Genomic DNA, 22,557 nt, shown 5'->3' on the forward strand with positions numbered 1-22,557 from the left:
AGATAATATGGAATAAAATAAGAGAACTTAAACAAAATTAAAATATTTATTAGAAGTTTTTCAAAGTAGTAAATGCTCAAGGCTACAATGGATAGTTAAATCACTCAAACGATATAATTTTAGGGTTATTTGATTACAAAGGCTATTGAAAACCCAAATTTGTAAATTTAACATTCCATTATTTTTTTTTTATCATATTTGACAAAAATACCCTCATTTTTTTATAGTAAAAATAATATTTATTTTAAAATCTATATGTAAATACTTTAAATAGTTAAGGGTATTTATGTCAAAAGTAGGTTACTCTTCGAACAAAAACAAGAAATATGTTAAATTTATAAATATAGAGATTATTTCATCATTTTTAACCAATTAATTCATAATTTTATTTGTTAAACTATTATTTATGTATATTTGTTAATATTTGAATATATATTTGTTTTAGTTTATCATTTAATTATCGAAACTACCCCAACAAGCCAAACTCTTCTTCCCAAATACCCTATAAAAATTATTAATTTCCTTTTATATAAAATAAGTCATGTATCTTTTCCACTTGTTTGATCATTATTATGCCTTGATTTTTCAAACTTTTCTTCCAACAAAAACCCCATTAAAAAAAATTTAATTATCTTTTTATAAAAGAAGCCAAAAGTCAAACATTTCTTCAAAAATTATAATGTGTTCAAGGATAGTATACTACAAACAATTTTATATAATTTTTTTCTATTATCTATGCTATATTAATAAAAAAAAATTTGAATGAAAAATGTATTTTCAAACGGAAAATGCATTTTTAGATTGACATTTTCAAATGGAAGATGTATTTTCAAATCGACCTTTTTAAGTGAAAGATGTTTTTGTAACCTCTATGATGGTTATTATTGGTTAACTTTTCATTATTCCATCACAATGATTATTACTTTTTTCTAATTAACCTTCTATCTCTTTTTGTGCATAAAAAGTTCCGCTCATAAGGATCAAAGAATGGTGGTCTTCATTGTCCAAACCCAGACTCTCTATTTCGACTTCAAACGGGGAGAACTAACACCCTTTAGAGTTTTTTTTTGTAATGTTTTCGAGTTTGTTTGGATAACTATAAAATAAGTGAAAATAAGATAAACAAAAAATTTAATCATTTGCTTATTATTGAGTGTTTTTGTTTGGTTTAAATATTAACCAATCCGAAATATAACTCAATTGCTCAATACTCAAACTTATTATTATCTTCATTTTTTTTTTTCAATTTTTATCATAATTTTTTTTCAAATTATTTTGTTTTTTTTTCTTGAAATCCTGTGTAAATTATTTTATTAAATGATTAAATTCAGTTTACTTTCTTAGTCGATCATTCTATTTTACTCGACGAATGTGGGGTAATTATATTAATATTATGTTTATTTTTTTTAATGCTCAAATAATTATATGTCTTGGCCTCTGTGAAAGCACAAAGGACCAAGGTTTTCTAGGTTCTAAAAATTTTTATAGATAGAATGATACAATTAAAATATTATTTTTTATATTCAAATATTAAACAATCCTCTTTGAAAAAATTTATAATTGATTAATGTAAATTATTTTTGTTTAAAATATTTTTATTAGATTTTATAAAAATATTAAAAAATTGTAATTTGCTGCCTCACGTGCGTTGCACATGTTTTAAAACTAATATTAAAAATATCTTATCAAAATTAGAAAAGGGTGGAGTGCGAGAGCCCAAACTCAGACCTAAACCCAGAACCACACTCGCTTGGGCCGGCCCCGGTCTAAGACGGCTATTTCCGTAATTTCAGAATTGGGCTCTCAGCATAAAGCGCAACGAGTCTCCAAAAACGCAGAAGAGAGTGGAGCGGTTGCTTGGACGAGGGGGCAATCTCTTTTGCTGCTTTCCATTCCGATTCATATTTTATAGGGTTTTCTTCACATTTTCTGCTAATCCAATCACATCATTATTCTCGGACTCATCGAGGAACCTATCTAGGGTTTTGTATAGTCTCTTTCAATAGCGTTCCAGTGCTTTGCATTCTAGGGTTTAGTTCAATATGGCGCCGGATCCAAACAGCACCAGTTCTGGACCACGAGAAGAGGCCTCTGTGAAGGTCCCGTCGAAGGACCCCAAGAAGAAGGATGAGAAGAAAGACGAGGATCTAGTAAGTTTCACGCTTTTCTCTCTGTTTTCCTCAGAAAACTCGGGAAATGAAATCGAAGGATTTTATTTAGTAGATATTTTATTAATTTTTCGGTGTTGGTTTAGTTTCTAGATAGTGGAGAACTTACGTGAGCTAGGTCAATGAGTTATATGGGAATTGAATTTGTTTGCCTTTGGTTTCTGAGAAAACTTAGGAATTTGATGGTTTAGCTCTAAAAATATAGAAACTGACCTCAACGAAGTAAAAATAGTTGTTTTTGTAGACCTAAATAGCTAAATGAGGTTGGATTTTGGTTTCCTTCTGTTTGATGTTGATAAAAATGGAAGAAAGGAAAATCAAAAGTTGAAATCTTACGTTTTGTTATTTCCGATTCAAAGCTTGCATTTACTTGTCTTAGGCTAAAATGAGGGAAGTCTTTAGTGTTCTTGGCATCTAGCATAATCAATAGAGATATTCTAAGATTCAGGTGTTTGTATTTTCCTCAACTTTTCACTTTCCTAGCTATCAAAGAATGTGTTAAAACCATAGTTTTGTCGTAAGGTTCTCATCTTCTGATATGGCTATTTATTTGTGTCTTGCAGTCAGATGAGGATTTGGCACTGAAACAGCAGTTGGAGTTGTATGTTGAGAGGGTTCAGGACTCTGATCCTGGATTGCAGAAAATGGCTCTAGAGAGTATGAGGTAACTTTAATTTTCCTGGTTTTTAGTAATTTAGTGTGGTTTAACCTTTTATATGATTATCATAAAAATCGACTAAGTGAAAAAAATGGAAGTTTGGATTCTAAAATTCTTACGCCAAATTAGTTAAAAGAATAGTATCGGTGTCATTTAACTTGGCGTTTTTGATTTCTCATGTTGTGAATAAGATTCAACTTCTTTTTTGCCTAGTTAAAAGACTTGTTCATATCTTGTTCACAATTTTAATAAGATTAAGCATGCAACATTTTGATATGAAACTCCTTCATATTTATATTCTCCCCAAAGCTAAACACATGAAAGGGAAGGAAATGAAATGCATTTTTTCCTTTTCCCATCCATTCAGTAAATTTATTTCCTTCAAAAATGCTTCAAAAAAAGAGTATGAAGGAAGTAAGTTACTGGTTTCTCCAATAAAAAGGGAGCTTGATGTATAAATTTGTACAAGTGTAATTTGGGATATTCCGGATCAATGCTAGTGCAATATATATGTTTGAACCCATTGAGTGGTTGGATTAGTGAAGAATAGAATACCTAGTGGTATAATAAATATTAGGCATTTGTTATTCAAAATAGTTTAAACTTTCATGGTCACTCCAACCTAAATTTGCAGGGTCAATTATTATCCGATTGCAGTTTTGATGTCAGGATAGCTGGAATTTGGAATCAGAAACTTGCTACCTACTGTTTTACCACCTGTCCTATAATATGGTTTGAACTTCACTATAGATTGGTGAATTTTTTGAAAATTTTTGTCCATCCACTTCCTTGATACCTGTCTTAAGGTACTTCATTAGCCATGTCAAAATTTGAGGCACACTGCTAGTGTTTAAGTTTCTGAGGGGCCTTCATGAAAAGAAGGGCATAAAACAGTATTTATTACTATGGTATCTAATCATTTTCTATTTATGACGTTTTCTTAGAAAAAGGAAAAGTAAAACTCACCACATGAAAAGGTGTTCATTCATCATTGTCAGTGAAGCCATTGACTCTAGGTTAAAGAGCAACACTCGGGGTCTTATCTTAGAGATGGACATTGAGAAGACTTATGATGATGTTAGTTTGGACTTTTTATTTGCGGTCTAGTCTAAAATTGGGTTTGGCCAAAAGTGAATAAGATGGATTAATTGGCATTGGAGATTTGCCACAAAAAGAGAGCCTTTATGGAAACAAATCATAATAGGGAAGTACGAAGTAGAGGAGAGGGGGGGGGGGGGGGGGGGTTGGTGTTCAAGAGAAGTGAGGGAAAGTTATGGAGCTAGGGTGTGGAAGGCCATCATAAATGAATGGGAGGGTATAAGAAGTAGATCTCGCTTCTTAGTTGGAAATGGGAGAAGGATTAAATTCTGGAAAGATATTTGGTGTGGGGATGAACCTCTTTGTGTTTCTTTTCCCTCCTTATTTGCTTTGGCTGTTTTCAAGGATGCTTGGGTTAAAGATGTGTGGAGGTGCAATGAGGGTGGGGGAAGTTGGAGCCCACTTTTTTCTAGACCGTTTAATGATTGGGAGTTGGATGAGGTTTGCAGATTTTTTGTGGCCTTAAATGGGAAGAGAGTTCAACAAACAGTGGATGATAGGGTGATTTGGAGAGAGACTAAATGTGGGAAGTTTTCAGTTACCGTAACAGGCATTCCCATGAAGTTACTGAAATTAGAAAACATGTTGGGAAGGTTATCAAGGTTATGCTCCTCCCTCATTGAAACGCATCCAAACCCTAAGCCCTTAGAGGACTCCAACTCCTCAGCCCTGATCACCATCTCCTTACCTAAAGGATCCTTTGCATCACTCCTCGAACAATCCAACAAACTACCATTTTGAAGCATCATCCTTAGCAGTCGACATCCATAACCCATTGGCCCCAAGGTGAAAGTTGAGGAGGAAACCATAGATCACTTGCTTCTTTTTTGCTCCAAAGCTAGAATATCATGGAGTTTGATTTTCACCTTTTTTGGTGTGGAATGGGTTTTGCATTCCTCAATTATAAGGAATTTGTTGGGTTGACGTGACTCTTTTGTGGGTAACAAATGGAAGAAAGCATGGAGGGTCACTCCCTTGTGCTTGTAGTGGACTATTTGGAAGGAAAGGAACAAAAGAGCTTTTAGTGATGTGGAGCAATTTGATTAAGCGATTAAATTTGCCTTTTTGTATACTTTTTGGAATTGGGTTAGGGTGTATATAGAGGATATGTTAGATTTTATAGATTGGTTGAGTTCCTTGTAAGGAGAAGCCTTCCTTACCTTTTTGTCTTTACTAGGTTTTGTTTGTATACTTTGTTTCACCTGTTTTAAAGTGCCTTTAATACATGTCCTCTTTTTGCCTATTTAAAAAAAAAAAGGCAACAAAAACTCACCTGTTTACAAACAAGTGAAAAAAGGCCATATCTACTTTTGTGGTGCAATTATTACGCTGTTACTTTCATGTATAAAAAGCATAATGGAAAAAAGAGTCTTCACTTGTTGTTTATTGCTTCCTCGATGAAGATGTTCGCCAGTCAATTCCTTGCAGCCAAAGCTTCTGAATACTGATTACAATTTTTTTCTTCTCTCGAAAAATGTTTCTTCAGGGAATTATCCTCTGGTGGACTCAGACAGTGTTAACTGGAACATGAATATTTTTTGTACACGATATACCTTTTAATCAGAAAGTTTGTACACTACTTGATTTTCTTTTGAATTTCCGGGACTAATTAACTATTAGCTTTAAAATACAATGAACATTTATATTAGGTCTTGATCAAACACGTTTGGAATCTTCTTTTACAAGGAAAGAAAGAAAGTTGGATTATGTTTGACCACTGAACTTGGCACCATGGAACAGCCTAAACATAACTTTGTTGATTGTGGTTATCCTCATCCTTTGTCCTTATCATTATCATCACCATTTTCATTATTATTATCTTTTGTTATTAATGATATTGCTGTTATTATTATCATCATCATTATTATCTGATTGGTAACATTTTTTTTTTCTTTCCTTTTCATTCATCTCTGTTGGGATTCGAATCTGCAACCCCTCACATTTTCATCCCAATCCCTGATCCATTATTCCTTATTTGGAAGATAGTCAAAGTGGTTATATGTTTCATCCAAATGTTTGTAGAGGATAGAAAATGATTCCCTTATTGATGGGCAAGCAAGAATGCTACTACCCGTGTTGATACTACCTGTGTCTAAAGGGGATGCACCAAAGTGCATGGTAGTATACAGAGATTGCCAAATGGCAAAGGAAGATGCAAAATAATTTTATGAGGCTCAGCCAAATGATTTCCTATGACAGCACTAGAATATCTAAGAAAATTTGTTAAAGATGTTGTTCTGACTATTTCAGTCGTGAACGAACTAGCTTTATCATGTATGGACTCAAGAAATTTGGGCTTTCACAAAATCTAGGAATTCCCACAAGAGCCATGCTTATATGTCATATGTGGTGCTTTTAGAACATAGTTGGAGTAAGAATTGCGAACATAAATGGAACTTTCATCTTTTATGCGTGCTAGATAATGAAAGAAAGAACTGGTATTTTTTAATGTTTGTGACACTTTATGGGCATACTTAAACATTTTTCTTGCTTACTGCCGGCATGCTGGTGTTGCCCTTACTAGTGACATATATTAGCAGGGTTGATACTTCCTCTTTTTTTTTTTGTTTTTTTTTTAATATAATTTTTATTTTTTATTTTTGTAATTTAGAGTGAATTTGATTTCTAGTCAGCAATATGTGTATCAAATATCTGTTTCAGTTTGGTTGGACTGTGCATAACTTTTATAAAAAAAATTTACAGGCAAGAAATTAGAACTGCAACAAGCTCTATGACTTCAGTTCCAAAGCCATTAAAGTTTCTTCGCCCTCATTATGGTGCTCTAAAATCATTTTATGAAACAATGGGGGATTCAGATCTAAAGGTATGACCTATCTGGTTAGACATTGTTCATTATAGTTTTCTTTGTAATCTCTGGTTGGACATTGTTGGCTATGATTTAATTCGAACTCTCTGGTTGGGCATTGTTTGTTATGGTTTACATCCAACTCTGGTTGGACAGCGTTCATCATTGTTTACATCGAGCTCTCTGGTTGGACATTTTTGCATTGCCATTTATATCCACCATGTGATTTACTTTCTCCTGTGTAAATGCAGAAATACCTGGCAGATATACTTTCAGTGTTGGCCTTGACCATGTCAGCGGAAGGAGAACTGGTATGGAGAGCTAATTTAGTATCTAAATTCTTCTGCTTCTGTTGGGGTTTGAGTGACCTGATTACTTATAGTGCATGCATTTGGTCATGCATCTATGATCTGCTGCTGTTCATATTTTTTGATAAAAAAAGAAAATTTATTGTATGTATGCTTCCTGCATCCACATCCTCACACTTGCACACCATTATAATAGGATATTATTAGGTATTGACCAGTAACTATTTTGCTGTTATTTTGGTGTCTATATTGGCCCTCTGCAATCTTGTTCATACCTCTTCACTAGAATATCTGATTAATTGGTTCATTTGTCAACAATTTCAGGAGAGTCTAAAGTACAGATTGTTAGGATCAGAAGGTGATATTGGTTCCTGGGGCCATGAGTATGTCAGGTAAGCATCATTGGCTGAAAGCATTGTCAGTGTTCGTTTTCTTATTTTTTTGGTGAGGAATCAAAATTTATCACAAGAGGATGAAAAAGGGGGAAAAACCTCCAGGACCGATACTTCCTGAATATGTGGAACTCAAAACCATAACCTGCAAGAGACAAATCTATTGTGATCCCTAACCTGCCACGATCTCCACAAACTGAGGCTTTAGCAACAAGAAGCTCAACTTCCATGGGGATGATTCTATCTCTCAAAGATTTGCTTGATTTCTTTCCTTCCAAATCTATACCTGCATTGCTATTATAAGCAATGATAATTGTCTCTGCAGAATATTCCTAGGACAGAAAATGACCCTGTAGGATACTGAAATTTGAAAAAGCCTAATAAGGCTTGCCAATTATAAAAAAGAGATAGAATCTCTTCTATTCAAAATGGAACTGGATTTTTTTGTAAGTTTATATCGTCTTTGAAGATCAACATGCATAAGATTAGTTCCCTAGCTTTTTTTAATCTTAAAATTCGTCTTTCTTCTACTCTTGATACAATCAATCAACTACAATCAGTATTATTAAAAGATGAATATTTATAGGTCCTGAGTTCCATAAAAATATCTAGTCATATAAAATACATGTTTGAGCATAGATTAGTCAAGTTTATTGGGACAATTCTGAAGAACACTTGGACCTTTTTATTTAAAATTTGGGTTTATTGACCTGTTTTCTTGGCACTTCTAATAGATTTGTTGTTTGCCTATCAGAAAAAGAATTTAGGTCTTACTGTCCAATTTGTGGCCCATAGGTACTTTAAAATTATGATTTCAAAAGGATGGTCATGGATACCAAATCAGCTTCTGGCCATAGGTACTTAATTATAAGATTTCAAAAGGATGGTCATGGATACCAAGTCAGCTCCCTACAGTTTGATGGCCTCTTTCAATTAATGAATATGTATTTTGCTCATATTTATGTACATGAGTGATGCCAATGATTCTACATCTATGATTAATCAAACTTACACACTTAAGGTCAAGGCAGTTGCATAGTTAGTGGCCAACAAGACAAACAATGACTTGCCATAGGTGAGAGGACCTTACAAAGCCCTTAGTCTTGATTAAAATTGAATGATCATATTTTTTTTTACATTATTTGATGACTTTGGGATTTATGGCAGCTAGGTTAGATAAGGTTCTCCTTTAAAGTATTAAGTGAGATGATGGTCATCAACTTTAGGGGTTTGGGGAGTGCTATTAGAGGCAAGGTTCTATGGTAAATCGCTTGTCTTACACTGAGTTGAATAGTGTGATGTGAAAGAAATATAAGGATATTTGAGGACAAGTGGAGAATTTCAGAGATGGTATGAGACCTAATTATTTCAGTTCCTTCTACTACATTCAAGGGTGAGTTCTTTAAGGTTATTCAACTCGATTGGAATTTAGTATGTAGATCAAAATGGTTAAAATAGAAAAAGATGAGAAATATTTTGGGCACTCCTTTTTTAAGGTTATTCAACTCGATTGGAATTTGGTATGTAGATCAAAATGGTTAAAATAGAAAAAGACGAGAAATATTTCGGTTTCTTATTTTAAGATATGTATTAATGCTAAGGAGTAGTTGGTTTTCCTTGTATAGTCTCATGTGGTACTGTATTGATGTATGGATCTCCTTAGTAATTTGGAGAGGTTTTTTCCACATCTTGTTTTGATCCGATTTTGTAAATTTAGACGGATTCCTCATCTTTCACTTGTACTTCCAAATCCATATCAATGAATATGTTTGTTTTTGATAAAAAAACTTACATGCCCCAGGTTTTGTTCTCTATTAGCATCAATCTTTTTAGTCATGTTCAATGGCAATCTTATAGTTTTGTTGGGTTTTTAATATCCTTCTTTATTTCAGACTGTTGTATTTTTACTCAAAAGTGGTAAGCACATTTTTTTGTAAAAGGCTCGTTTTTTCCTAGGTTTATACCTTGACAAAAATATGAGAAGTTTTTGCTTAGAGGTTGTGATCTGTGTAATTTTTGATTGTTGTTTGATGTTCAGATGAGGCATACTCCTTTCCTTTAGGCTTGCTAATTTTGGGGCTATGAATGATTTCCCTTTTTTTTTGATAGGTAAAAGAAGGAAGTATCAATTGAATTAAAAAAGTATACATGACTTGTACAGAGCAACCAAAAAAAGTAGAAGGTGTGAATACACAAAAACCAGCAACCACCCCCCTATGGAGAGCCTAACCAGTCCACAAAATCTAACAGCAACATTGAATGATCCGCACTGTACAATCTAACTCAATCCCAATAAAGATACAAAAAAGAACTATTAATTGTTTGACCCAATCTTTCCAAAATGAATGATTTCTCTTATAAAAAGAAATCTAACTAGTAATGAACAAATTAGGCAAAAAAAGGGGTAAACCTATTATAAAAATGTGTAGCTTCTGTACTAGGGCTTTAAAATGCAATTAGCTTTGGGGAGGATATATAATGAGGAATTGGGTGATTCATAAAATGGTAACAATTGCATCTTGAGTAATCCCACTGAGAGAATGAATAACATTTGTATACTGAGGTATGATTTGTTTGGGACTTTGTTTTTTGAAGGAAGAAGAGTTTGGTTGATGAGATTTGCAATATTGTTTCTAATGATTTATTAATTTTTTGTATCCATGTGGGGGTTCTATTTATATCTTTACTGTACTAGATTAACAGTTTTGTTAATATTTTAGTATTGCATGGTGCCAACTGTTCTTATATTTATCGTCATTCATAACATTTATTATTATGTTGTTCTTTACTTTCAATTCTGAATGGTTGTTCTCAGATCGTGAACTATTTGTATATTGTCTTATTTCAATATCCTACGTTGAATTGGTTTAATTTTCATTCTCATAAGTCTTACCATTTTATTATTTTTAATCTTTTGTATTAGGAACTTAGCTGGAGAAATTTCACAGGAGTATGCAAAGAGGCAGGTTAGGCAATCTATGTTCTCATGATATTTTGATGTATTTTTCTCATTGGACAAAACTATTTAGATTATGCAATGTACTCATTGAATGTCTCGTCTTGGCTCAACCATCAAAAAAGGTTCTGGTTTGTGTGCATGTACAGTAAAAAGTGTTGAACATCGTTCCACATATTTGAAAATTGGATCAGATTGTCCTGTTTATCTTATGCTAATAATCTAGTATTATTTTTAAAGTATGTCTTTAACATTTATGACCTACTATGTAGTTGTACAAATTTATCTTCTTGTTGGTTTTCCTACTTATTTATGGTTGAGAGTGAGACAAGTGTTCAAAGTGTCCAATGCTAACCTCACTAGGATTTATTGCTCTATAGTGTCCTCTTCTGAATTGTTAAGGACTGTTTATTTTATTTTTTTTGCATTTACTGTTACAGAGTGAAGAGGCTCCAATTGATGATCTAATGGAGCTCGTACAACAAATTGTTGCTTTTCACATGAAGGTGTGTTAATTTCAAAAGTTTTGATTGGGTTCACATCTGTGTAACAAAGAACGAAAATATTGGTGTCTGTTATGGCTTTTGTAACTGCATTTGTCATGAGATTAGAAAACTTTTATTTTTTGTTTCTGATATTTATACATTTGCATTGCAGCACAATGCTGAACCAGAAGCTGTTGATCTTCTGATGGAGGTATTTATGTAGTATTATTTTCTTTGCTCTGCTTTGTTCATTAACTTGAAAAAACATAATTGATCTCTTAACAAACTTTAGGTTGAAGACCTCGATCTATTGGTGGAGCATGTGGACAAAACAAATCACAAAAGGACATGCCTATACCTCACCAGTTCAGCTAGGTGGGTAAAATTTGGCATTTAAAATGAATTCATGAATTTGTTCTGTCCAACTCTAGAATACTCTGCTAGCATGTTATTTCTTTGGCATGTGATTTTGTGGCAATAGGCCATTTTATTTTATCTTATAGAATTTGAATTTTAGATTTTAAAATCAATATTTATGTTAATTTGAATTTTGACTATTTTAGAATAGTCTAAAGATAAATTTCTTAAAAGAAAATTAATTTTAAATGGTGAGTAGTTATAAATTTGGATTTTGTGAAAAATCCAACTGTAAAAGATTTTAAAAATTTAAAAATAATGAAAAAAATATTTTTATGAAATTTGAATCTTACATTTTAGAATTAATTTGCATCTTAAGCTGATTTAAATTTTTAGAAAATATTTAAAATAATCTAAAATGGAATATTTTAATTTTTTATTTATTTAAAATACATTATGGTCCACTATGAAATTGTAATGAATCAAATCAATCATCTTATGAGGAAACTCCATCATTTGAGTTACAGATCATTCTATCTTTTCCTATTTGAAAGGTTTAAATTCTTTTATTTTTTTAGAAAATATTTGAAAAAAATAGAAATTTGAGAATTTAAAGCTGTAAGCTTAATACACAAATCTAATAACAAAAACAACTCTTACAGTTTTAGTGTTAAATTATTATTGAATGAGCAAAATATCTTATTATATTAAAGGTCAACAAAATGTTGGTTATATCTGCATATTAATAATCAATGTTATATGTGTTATGAGCGCATATTTAATTATTGACCAATGTTACTAATTTTATGATATATATATATTATTTATTTGAAAATATAATATTTCCATTATTGATTGTTTATCATTTATGAAATTTTCATTCCAAGTTTTCATATGTTTTAGTCAATTTTCATGATTAATTTTATTTATTTATTTATAATTTTTATCAAAATCTCCATTGATAATGGCGTTTTCATCTTTACTTACCACATAGTATCTTGGAATATTTTTGTAGTCTATTTGAGGTAAGACAACCCTAGGATGGTTGTCTACAATCAAAGGAATAGATTAATTTTTAGGGGGGGTTCTTTAGCTATACAGAAACTCAAAAATTCTTTTGTTTGTAATTTGTGGAGTTGGACTAGGGTGTACATTGGAGAGGAGTCCTCTTTGCTCTTAGGCTTTTTGGAGTGGCTAGCGGCCACTTAAGGGTTGGTGAGGTTGTTCTTTTTTGTGTTCTTGTTTTAGGCTGCTATGTATACTCCCTGTATGCTTTGTGCCTTTTTGCCCCTTAATATATTTGTGCTTATCTATCAAAAAAAAAAAAAAAAAAGGTGGGCTAGGGCTTCGATTTTTTAAAATTTAAGGAGATGAATGAGGAATAAAAATTATGGCAGCAGGGAAAATTCTAGAGCACCAATGACATGCCAAAGTCTAACTATTCTTAATTATTTCTTCCACTTATTACCAATTTCAAAGAATGCACCTCACGGCTTGTCATAAGTTCTTGTTCCGGTGTTGTGAATGTGGGTTTACTGGTTTTAGTTCTTTACTTTGGCGTGGGGAATTTGCCTTCCACCTCTTTGGGTTTACTACCATTTTTTTATGTTGATAGGGGCTGCAACTTGGGCCGGTTTGAAAGGCTCACCTGCAAACCCATCTATCAATAGGTCTAACCGGTGTGAAACCAAACTCGAGGTCGGGTTAAGATTTCCCAATCACAACAAACCCTCACACAACAACTTGGTGGGTTCCCATGAGTTATAAAACAAAAACCTAGACTGGAATCTACTACTAATTAAAATGCTTATTTTAAAGGTATAAAGTATAAAGCATTTTATGGAACAAAAGATTAAAAGCCAAATATGTCTCAAACTTGTAAAATATATGACCTTAGTTACTAATTTAATATAAACGACAATTTTAAACTTACGTTTCAACATATAAAGTACTTTGATAATTAAAAAAATGACAAACCTATTAGTCTAATATTAATATAATTTAAAAATATGTACATGAGCATGAGCACAAGCACTGCTGCAAACAAACATCTGTGTCTGACACAAGTACTGATGCAAACAGACATATATTGCTGCTTACATTTCACATGAAAACATTTTGCAGATATCTTCCTGGACCAGATGATATTTTAGTTTTGGATATTGCATACGTGATCTATCTCAAATTTGAAGAATACCCAAATGCACTTCAGATTGCAGTGTTCCTTGATAATATGCAGGTACACTGTGTTATGGATGCAGAATAATTCTCCTGTCCCCAAGTTAAATAAGTTTGTCAAGGAGTTATCAAAAACATAGAATTTTTTATAGACTGAAAGTGATTTTATTAGTCATTGCTATCGCATATGTCAGGCAAAAGAGATGGAATGAGTATCTATCCGTGTATCTATGTGCATATAAATACAGATGCAATCAATGAATGAGTTATCTATATGTGTATCTATATGCATGTACATACAGATACAATCAATATATGTTGTAAAGAGTTACAAACAGGAATTTTTATTTCCCAGTAAATTTTCTAAATTTTCTTTTCTTGTGACTTTGTGTTAACATTCAATATATACCTTTGCAGTATGTAAAGCAGATTTTTACATCTTGTGATGATCTTCTGCAGAAGAAACAATTTTGTTACATCCTTGCTCGACATGTAAGTCTTTAGATTTTTCCTATGTCAGTTGTATTTGTTCTTTTGTTTTATTTTTTGGTTTGTGCTTTCTTCTGTGTTTGTCATACCTCCTTTTTAGGATTTTTACTGCAGTTGCTAGTCCTCCATAAACGATTTGGCAAGTGTTATTTTGCTGGACGAGAGTGTCCTTAAACAATTTTATTTTCCAAAGAGTACTGATCCATGAATGCTAGAGTAATTGGTCTGTTCTTTCAAATGCTTGATGGGATTTTCTTTTCATATATATATTTGACATTTATCTTAGTAGTTTTTCTATTTTATTGTTTTCTGGGATTGGGTGTTATATTTCCATGTTATTGTAGAAACAGCAGGATACAGGACATACGCCACTGATCTAGAGAGGTGAAGCACGTGGTTAGATGTAAATGATTGAAGTAATGGACATGTAACTGCTTTCTGGTTAAGGGCCTGGGAATTGATTTGTCCACTCTGTCTGGGAGGCATCGATAATACTTCCTTTTTTGATGGAGCATTGTAAATGTTTGCTAACTGCTATCCCTTTCATGCAGGGTGTTGCTTTTGAGCTTGATGATGAGATGGTTGTAGATAATGATGAAAGGGAGGCATTGCAGGACATCATTAATAACAGTAAACTAAGTGAAGGTTATCTTACTCTTGCTCGTGATATAGAGGTGATGGAGCCCAAATCTCCTGAAGATATCTATAAGGTTTGGACTTTTAGAATCTCTTTAGTACTGGAACTGTAACTTTGTCACTATATGGTTGGGTTTTAGCTTTGGATCTTGATGGCTTTATTTTGCTAATAATTCTTTTCTCCATGGAGTAAATTGACCTTTGTGTGGCATCACCATAGTTTTATGTGTATTTTTTTGTCAATTCTGATAGATTTTACTTCATTATTTGAGGAAACCTAAATATGCTTGATAAACCACTGCTGACTTCATTTACTCTGATTGTTATATCTGATTTGTTTCTCTTATCCTGTTTGGGGCCTTAGTCATCTGGTTATAAAAAATAAATTATTTGTTTGTGAAATTTATTGTATGTTGTAACATATTTTACTCTTGAGTAGTTGATGCCATTTGCATGCGTTTGTAACTGTTTGAATTAATTAAGAATGGAATGTGTTATTTGGTCATATAAAATAAATTAATTTTTTTATGGAATTGATTGTATGTTACATATTTCATGTTGCTTCAAAAATTACTAATCTGGAACTACTTCACTTTCACTGAGATTTATATGCATCATATTTGGGTTGAAGACTCTACAGTTAAATGTGTAGGCAGGTAGGTTTTGATTTTGAATTTAGAACAAAGTAATGACATGTTTAAAAAGGATATATTAGTTCTAATTGAACTAGAGGGGAAAGTAAAGGATGCTTGAGAGCAATTGACAATCATGAAGCAAAATTGGCACGCAAAGATGAGGAAAATACACAAAGATGCTCAAACGTTCTGCAAGGAGCATCATCACCACCTTGTAGGGCGCTCAAGTGTGCTGCATATTTTGCTTCAAAGTTTTCTAAAAAAAGTTAGGCAGATTTCCTAGTTGTCAGAAAAATGTTTTCTAATCTGATGTGACTAAAGGCTTAGGGTTTTGGTACAAAAACAAATCAAAAAACATTTTGGTGATCCTTAGAAAAATTAAGAAAATCCATCATTGCTCTGCCTTAGTTCCAAAATTCTCAATCAAAATCCTTCAAGTAAATCTTGAAAATTCTTTTGGGTTGGAAAGACAGAAGTCAAATATTCAAGCTGCAAAATTTTAATATGATTTTGAGGTGATCTGCTAAGGAGCACAGGGGCATACTGTGTCATATAAGTCTCGTGTGTATGTAGCGTCCAGAGACTTGTGGTTTTTACATCTACAAAGGTTTCTGCTGAAAGTAGGTGGTTTTCTACATATGTCTATTATCAAGTTTTCATTGTGTGATTGATTGTGCCCTATATATTTCTGATATTCCTAGATACCATTGCTCTAATTAGTTGAATGAATTAACAATTGTGATTTAAGAAAATGGACTCTAGGGTTTATAAATTAGATAAATCTTGTAGACTACCTATTCCTGCCCCTCTTGTAGTTTCCGTGAATCAAGGCTCTTAAAGTGGTATTACTGAAACATGTAAAAATTGAAATCTTAACATTCTATGTGGACGACATGAAAGACTCAATTTTATAGGTGCTTCAGTTATTCAGTTGAAGTTTATGGTCATCTCTTAGTGTTAGGCTCATACTTATTTGCTTGGATTTTGCTAGGCACATTTGCTTGATGGCCGGGCTAGTGCTGGTGCAAGTGTTGACTCTGCCAGACAGAACCTGGCAGCTACTTTTGTCAATGCATTTGTAAATGCTGGTTTTGGACAGGTAAAATGTGTGAATTTCACATAAAGAATAAAATAAGATAAAATAAAACAAAAAAAAGGACTTACAAGTCCATGTTGGTGTGAAATTCATTGGTTTTTCCTTGTTGCAGGACAAGCTAATGACAGTGGCTTCAGAAGCTTCCAGTGGTGGTTCTTCAGGAAATTGGCTTTTTAAGAATAAAGAACATGGGAAAGCCAGTGCTGCAGCAAGTCTGGTATTTGTTCTTTTGCTACTATGACTATGAGTCCATTTCATTTGCTAGATTTTTGCATGTCGTCTTCTGCTGTCATTGATTTGCAGGCTTCACATTGTTGTTCTTTGTTGTAGGGCATGATCCTGTTATGGGATGTTGACTCTGGACTTGCTCAAATTGACAAGTATTTTCACAGCAATGACAACCATGTCATTGCTGGTGCACTATTAGGGGTTGGGATTGTCAATTGTGGCATTAAGAATGATTGCGATCCAGTAAGTTCCCTTGTCATTTCTCATATTTTGAACATCTATGATTGTGGAATTGTATCCTGAGATCATATGTTTAATCTTCTTCAGGCATTGGCACTTTTAGCTGATTACATAGGCAAAGAGGATCCATCAATCCGAATTGGTGCAATTCTGGGTCTAGGTCTTGCTTATGCCGGTTGTCAAAATGATCAGGTGAAGTTCATTGTTTCTGGGCTGGTGTTGGGTTTGGGAAGAATAGAAATTATGTTAGTGTATGGTAGATGCATGACAACTCTTTCCCACTTAACTTGAGGATCAAGAAATTTGAAATTCTATTTGTCCAACATCCCGACTGAAATGTATCTTTTCATTTCCATTGCTGGTCAATAAAATGGTGGCAATAAAAATTCTCAATTGTGGCTGGATCTACAAGGGCATAAATTGTTTAACTTTGGTAATAATGTTTTTCATTGAATTATGTATCTGGTTTCATATAAGCTGATTTGTGTACATTATTGTCAGATACGTTGCAAATTGACTCCTATACTTAATGATGCAAAGGCACCCCTTGATGTAATTGCATTCACTGCAATCTCATTGGGCTTTGTATATGTGGGTTCGTGCAATGAGGAGATTGCTCAGGCAATTATATTTGCCTTGATGGACCGAAGTGATTCAGAATTGGGGGAGCCTCTCACAAGACTTTTGCCTCTTGGTCTTGGTCTTCTTTACCTTGGGAAGCAGGTAATCCTTATTTCTTTTGGTTTCCATGGAATTCACTATCCTTACCTCTATGATTTGAGAATCATGTTGTGTTCCTTTGAATTCCTTGTGTTTTACCTTTCACCTTTTATTATTTACTGTGGTAGAAACCATACAACATGGAAAATTTTGGAACTTGAAGTTCTAAATAATTCTAATTATTTCTGGAATCCCTATTTGGTGTGACAGGAAAGTGTGGAGGCCACTGCTGAAGTGTCAAAGACATTTAATGAAAAAATAAGAAAATATTGCGATATGACGTTGCTTTCTTGTGCATATGCTGGAACTGGGAATGTGCTCAAGGTTTTGCATTAAAGTTGATTGCTGTTCAAGATTCCTATTCCATAAATGAAGAGGCCAACCTTCTTTTTTCATTCTTTGCTTTTTTTAATTGCACAGGTCCAACACCTTCTTGGTCAGTGTGCCCAACATCTTGAAAAGGGTGAAACCCACCAAGGCCCAGCTGTACTTGGAATTGCAATGGTGGCAATGGCTGAAGAATTGGGCCTTGAGATGGCAATTCGTTCCTTAGAGCATCTTCTTCAGTATGGAGAGCAGAATATCCGCCGAGCAGTCCCATTGGCCCTTGGTCTCCTCTGCATATCAAACCCTAAGGTACCTAATGCTTTAACATCTTTGGGTTGGGTCCATTTGTGCAGTGTAAAGCCTGTGCACACTTTAATTCTTAAAGGTGAGTTGAAGTCTGTATTAAAGAAGTGATTTGATAAAGTCATGCTCTTCATGAAAAACAGATTTTGCAAATTGCTTCTCTGATACTAACAGGATGGAGTTGTTGGTGAATATTTGCAAAATGATAGATGAAGGCTCGAAGTCTTTATTAGAATTTGTCTATTAAAAAAAAAGGTCTTTATTAGATTTTGTTGATTGGTTTGGTTCTTGTTGAGGAATGGAGCTTTTATTGATCCTTCAACATTCTTTGTATATGTTCTGTGTACCTTGGTGTGCAGGTTTTTTGGTGCCAGTTTATATAATATCATTATTTCCAATAAAAAAAAAAACTGCAAAATGATGGCCTTTGTTTTATGTGGGTAGAGGCAATTCCTGAAAGTTGTTTGCAAAGAATAACATTGTTCAATTTGAAAGCCCACTTATTTCATTTTGTCAGCTGAGATGTAACATTGTAGGTCAATTGATGCTGATAATCATCCCAGCACTGGATAAGTAAAGATAAATCAGATTTGAACTGAGTGTTGAAATTTATGTTTTCTCTTATCATTTCTTCGTAAGTCACTCATTACATCCATTTGGTTGCTGTAATATCAGCTAAAATGGTTGTTTTGTGTGGAGGTTTTTGAATCACCGCACAATAGTAACTCTGTTTGTAGGTCAGATTTCCTTGGTCCTGCTCAGGGAATCCACATTAAGCTGGACCAGTTGTGAAAGTTCAAAATTGAGGGTGTACTATATCATGCTAATGTCTCTTTTTATGAAAATCTTGCTCACCTCCTTGACTGGGTTGTTCTTACCAGGTCAATGTTATGGACACATTAAGCAGACTTAGCCATGACACAGATACAGAAGTAGCAATGGTATGGTGATAGAGCTAGCCTTTTTGTTCTCTGAGTAGTTCTATCAATATATTGGCCTAAACGCAGAAATATTTGTGGGATTCTACAGGCTGCTGTCATCTCCTTGGGTTTGATAGGTGCGGGTACCAACAATGCTCGAATTGCTGGCATGCTCCGTAATCTTTCAAGCTATTACTACAAAGAAGCTAGCCTTCTGTTCTGTGTAAAGATTCTTTTATTACCTTTAAATTCTCTAGATTTTCTTTCATTCATCCAATGGGTTCTATATATTTTCACACCAATATTGTTTTGGCCACTTGTGCAGGTGCGGATTGCTCAAGGTCTTGTCCATTTGGGAAAAGGATTATTGACTCTTGCTCCTTATCATTCCGATCGGTTCTTATTGTCACCGTAAGTTCTTGTTTTGTAAACAAAACTTTATTTCCTTTCTCCTTCAGAGTAAGTTTTATGTTCTTAGGACCTAATAACTGGTTTAGATGTGACACCAACTAAAACAAGGGAAACTTGCACTAACTTATTAAGGAGGATGCTTGGAAATCACCAGATAGAAGGCCAATTCCTAGCTTTTCTAAAGCATCTAAATTAAGTCCTATCTATAATTTCCTTGTATCTTTCAAAATGATTAGTTTCATATCATAATATATCCCTTTTACATCATAATATATACCACCTACCCACCTCCCTCCTCTCCCCCTAAGGGTGCAACTTAGGCTGGTTGACCCAACCTAACCCAACCTTTTGGCAGGCTTGGGCAACTATTTTTGCTTTTCGGGTTAGTCATAGGTTAAGTTTTTTCAACCTCAACTCAGTTTTGGTTGGGCTCAAGCAAAGGTTCACACAACCTAAGTTTAACCTGAATCGGATTTAATATTTTTATAATTTGTATTACCCTATAAAATAATATTCATTTTATTAATTTTTTTTATAGTTTTTTAAGGAAAATATCAAATTATAATGATATCATATAATTTTTCATGTTTCTATAAAGATATGTAAATTTATATTTACTTTTTTGTTATTGTTTTGAAATTTTGCCTCATTTACTATTTAATTTTTATTAGTATATATAGATTATTTTTTTAAAAAACATGATGGGTGAAGTGAATTTTGAATCATACAATCTAACCAACTTGAGTACAATTTAACCAACCTAAGCTTAAAAAAATGAGGTTGAGTTGGGTTGAGTACCATAAGTTAAAAGGTTGGATTGAGATGGGCTTGGGATGATTTTTTTCTTAATCTAGGTTGAGTTTAAGTTGATTGTTTCTTAATTCGGGTTGAACTCTCTCTTTCTTTCTGTGCGTATACAAGGCCAATTCCTTGGCTTTTCTTAAGCATTTGAATTGAAACCGTCTATAATTTCCTTGTATCTTTAACGATTAGTTTCATATCAAAATATATCCCTTCTCACATTATAATATATAACTTCCCACCCACCCAACCCTCCTCCCTCCCTCTCCCCCTCCCTGCCCCATCTCTCTAAATACAAGGACAATTCTTGAACTAAATCCATCTATAATTTCATTTCACACCCCCCTCCTTATCTTCAGATGAACATCCATACTTCCCAAACTTGTTTCAACTATACATGTAAAAAAGAGTTGGTTATTGGTCTAGAAGATTATTTTGTACTCCTCATGCTGCCAAGTTAGTCTCTCTTATCAACCAAGAAGTATATGGCTTTTGAATGATCTGAACAGTGAAAATGGGATTTAGTATTTCACTTTAATCGCTAGAAATATAACAAGAGGGTGCAAGAGATATCTACAAACAGCCATCCTCCAACATGTCTAGCCTCAAAGCCTATTTTCTAAATCTTGCTTCTCTTTTGCCTACAGATCTGCCCTTGCTGGAATAGTAACTTTGCTGCATGCATGCCTTGACATGAAGGCCATCATCTTGGGGAAATACCATTATGTTCTTTATGTCCTTGTTTTGGCCATGCAGGTTAATTCTAAATTTGAGCACTTCATTTCTCTACAATTTGTGACCATTTGTTTTTGGATCTTGTGTTTATTCTTACTGTTATTTATCTACTTTGATGCTACAGCCAAGAATGTTGATGACTGTGGATGAGGATCTAAAACCTCTGTCTGTACCTGTACGGGTGGGTCAGGCTGTGGATGTTGTTGGACAGGCTGGTCGGCCAAAGACCATAACTGGTTTCCAGACACACTCAACGCCAGTTCTCCTGGCTGCTGGAGATAGAGCAGAACTTGCTACAGAGAAGTAAGAAAATCGTCCCTTCCAAAGTTGGACTTTTGGGGATTATCCTTTCACAGGTTTTGCACTAACAGTTGCTTCTTGTGCAGATATATTCCTGTTTCTCCTATTCTTGAAGGCTTTGTCATCCTGAAAGAGAATCCAGATTACAGGGAGGATCACTAGTTTCGATGGCCGGGACATTAGTAGAGTTACACACTTGGCTCAAAATCCATCTCCACGCTGGAGCCTGTTCAAAACTTAGATGCAAGTTCATCTTGGTTGGGGTATTAGGAAAGGACAAATTTCAGTAGGAGTTTGAGTTGGAGCCAGTCCCTGCCTTTTTTCATTTCTGTCTTCCAAAAGAGCCTATCGGTGGGGTTTGGTTCTGAAAGCACATCTGGGGGTATTCGACCCCCACAACATTTTCTATTCCATGCTGGTTCTAGTTAATGTAATTTAGTGCTCCCGATGGCATTTTTTTCTCACTTGGTTTTTTGCTATTGATTCTACTTTGTAATTTTTTTTATTTTTAAAATAACTCAAATTCCAAGCAATGACATCATGTTATGATACAGCCCTGCATGCTAAGAATATTTGCTTCCGTATCTTGACTAAGTTTGGATGTATGGACGTATCAAAACCATCCTTATACATAAGTATATAGTTAGTGGTAATTCTTCCCTATAGAAGCATCGGGAAAGAAAAATGAGTGAAGAAAGTGGGTGCAGTGGTGGATTTGTTTCTAAGTTCCCCCTAATCATAGCAGTGTGAATTGAGGATTAAATTACATAAATGTAGATGACCCTCTGCTCCAATGGTGTGCACTCATAACCAGGACAAACTTGTTCTATGACTCCATTCTACTCCTCGTTTGGTAATATAATCAGCTTGTTAAGTAAATGTATAAGACACCAATATCCCCATTTCACTGATTGTGGCCAAAATTGTTATGCATATAATGCATTTGAAATATATATTCAAGACTAGCTATTCGGTGTAAGTAACCATTTGTTTACCTTTGAGATTATTGAAGAATGTTTTTTAAATGCCATAAAAAAAATGGTACTTGCATATTTTTTGGGGATCTATAATTTAGGGTGTATTTGAAAATGATTTTAGGACTAAAATTTTATTTTTCAAGTATTGAAAATATTAAAAATATTTCCTAAAATCATTGTCAAATATACACTTAATTAGAACTTGAGTTCATAGTATAATAATAATAATATTTAATAATTTTTTTATAAAAAGAATTTAGTATTTCAAAATAGTTGGTAATTGAGTAGTAATTATAGTTTTTAATCATGTTTGGTTAGGAAGAAAATATTAGA

At 33.7% G+C, this 22,557-nt stretch overlaps 1 protein-coding gene across 1 annotated transcript; it reads left to right on the top strand.

The window, feature by feature from the left end:
* The first annotated feature begins 1,704 nt into the window (after positions 1-1,704).
* LOC100255701 (26S proteasome regulatory subunit N1-like) lies at positions 1,705-21,831 on the top strand. The gene is made up of 25 exons (XM_002276993.4): positions 1,705-2,150; positions 2,732-2,832; positions 6,628-6,748; positions 6,982-7,041; positions 7,363-7,430; positions 10,354-10,396; positions 10,827-10,892; positions 11,044-11,082; positions 11,164-11,246; positions 13,353-13,467; positions 13,824-13,898; positions 14,447-14,605; positions 16,158-16,265; positions 16,375-16,479; positions 16,593-16,733; positions 16,818-16,922; positions 17,232-17,453; positions 17,661-17,774; positions 17,871-18,086; positions 18,962-19,021; positions 19,110-19,223; positions 19,326-19,411; positions 20,860-20,968; positions 21,072-21,250; positions 21,334-21,831. The coding sequence occupies exons 1-25, from the start codon at positions 2,043-2,045 to the stop codon at positions 21,407-21,409; spliced, it is 2,673 nt and encodes an 890-aa protein (XP_002277029.1). The 5' UTR covers positions 1,705-2,042; the 3' UTR covers positions 21,410-21,831.
* The last annotated feature ends 726 nt before the right edge of the window (positions 21,832-22,557 follow it).

This window comes from Vitis vinifera, chromosome 12 (genome assembly GCF_030704535.1).
Source record: "Vitis vinifera cultivar Pinot Noir 40024 chromosome 12, ASM3070453v1".
Classification (NCBI taxonomy): domain Eukaryota; kingdom Viridiplantae; phylum Streptophyta; class Magnoliopsida; order Vitales; family Vitaceae; genus Vitis; species Vitis vinifera.

Excerpts from the sequence above, each read along its gene's own strand:
- LOC100255701 (XM_002276993.4), top strand. The coding sequence starts at position 2,043 with ATGGCGCCGGATCCAAACAGCACCAGTTCTGGACCACGAGAAGAGGCC. Across the intron at positions 16,266-16,374 it reads TAAATGCTGGTTTTGGACAG|GACAAGCTAATGACAGTGGC; the intron begins GTAAAATGTGTG and ends TCCTTGTTGCAG. Across the intron at positions 16,923-17,231 it reads CCGGTTGTCAAAATGATCAG|ATACGTTGCAAATTGACTCC; the intron begins GTGAAGTTCATT and ends CATTATTGTCAG.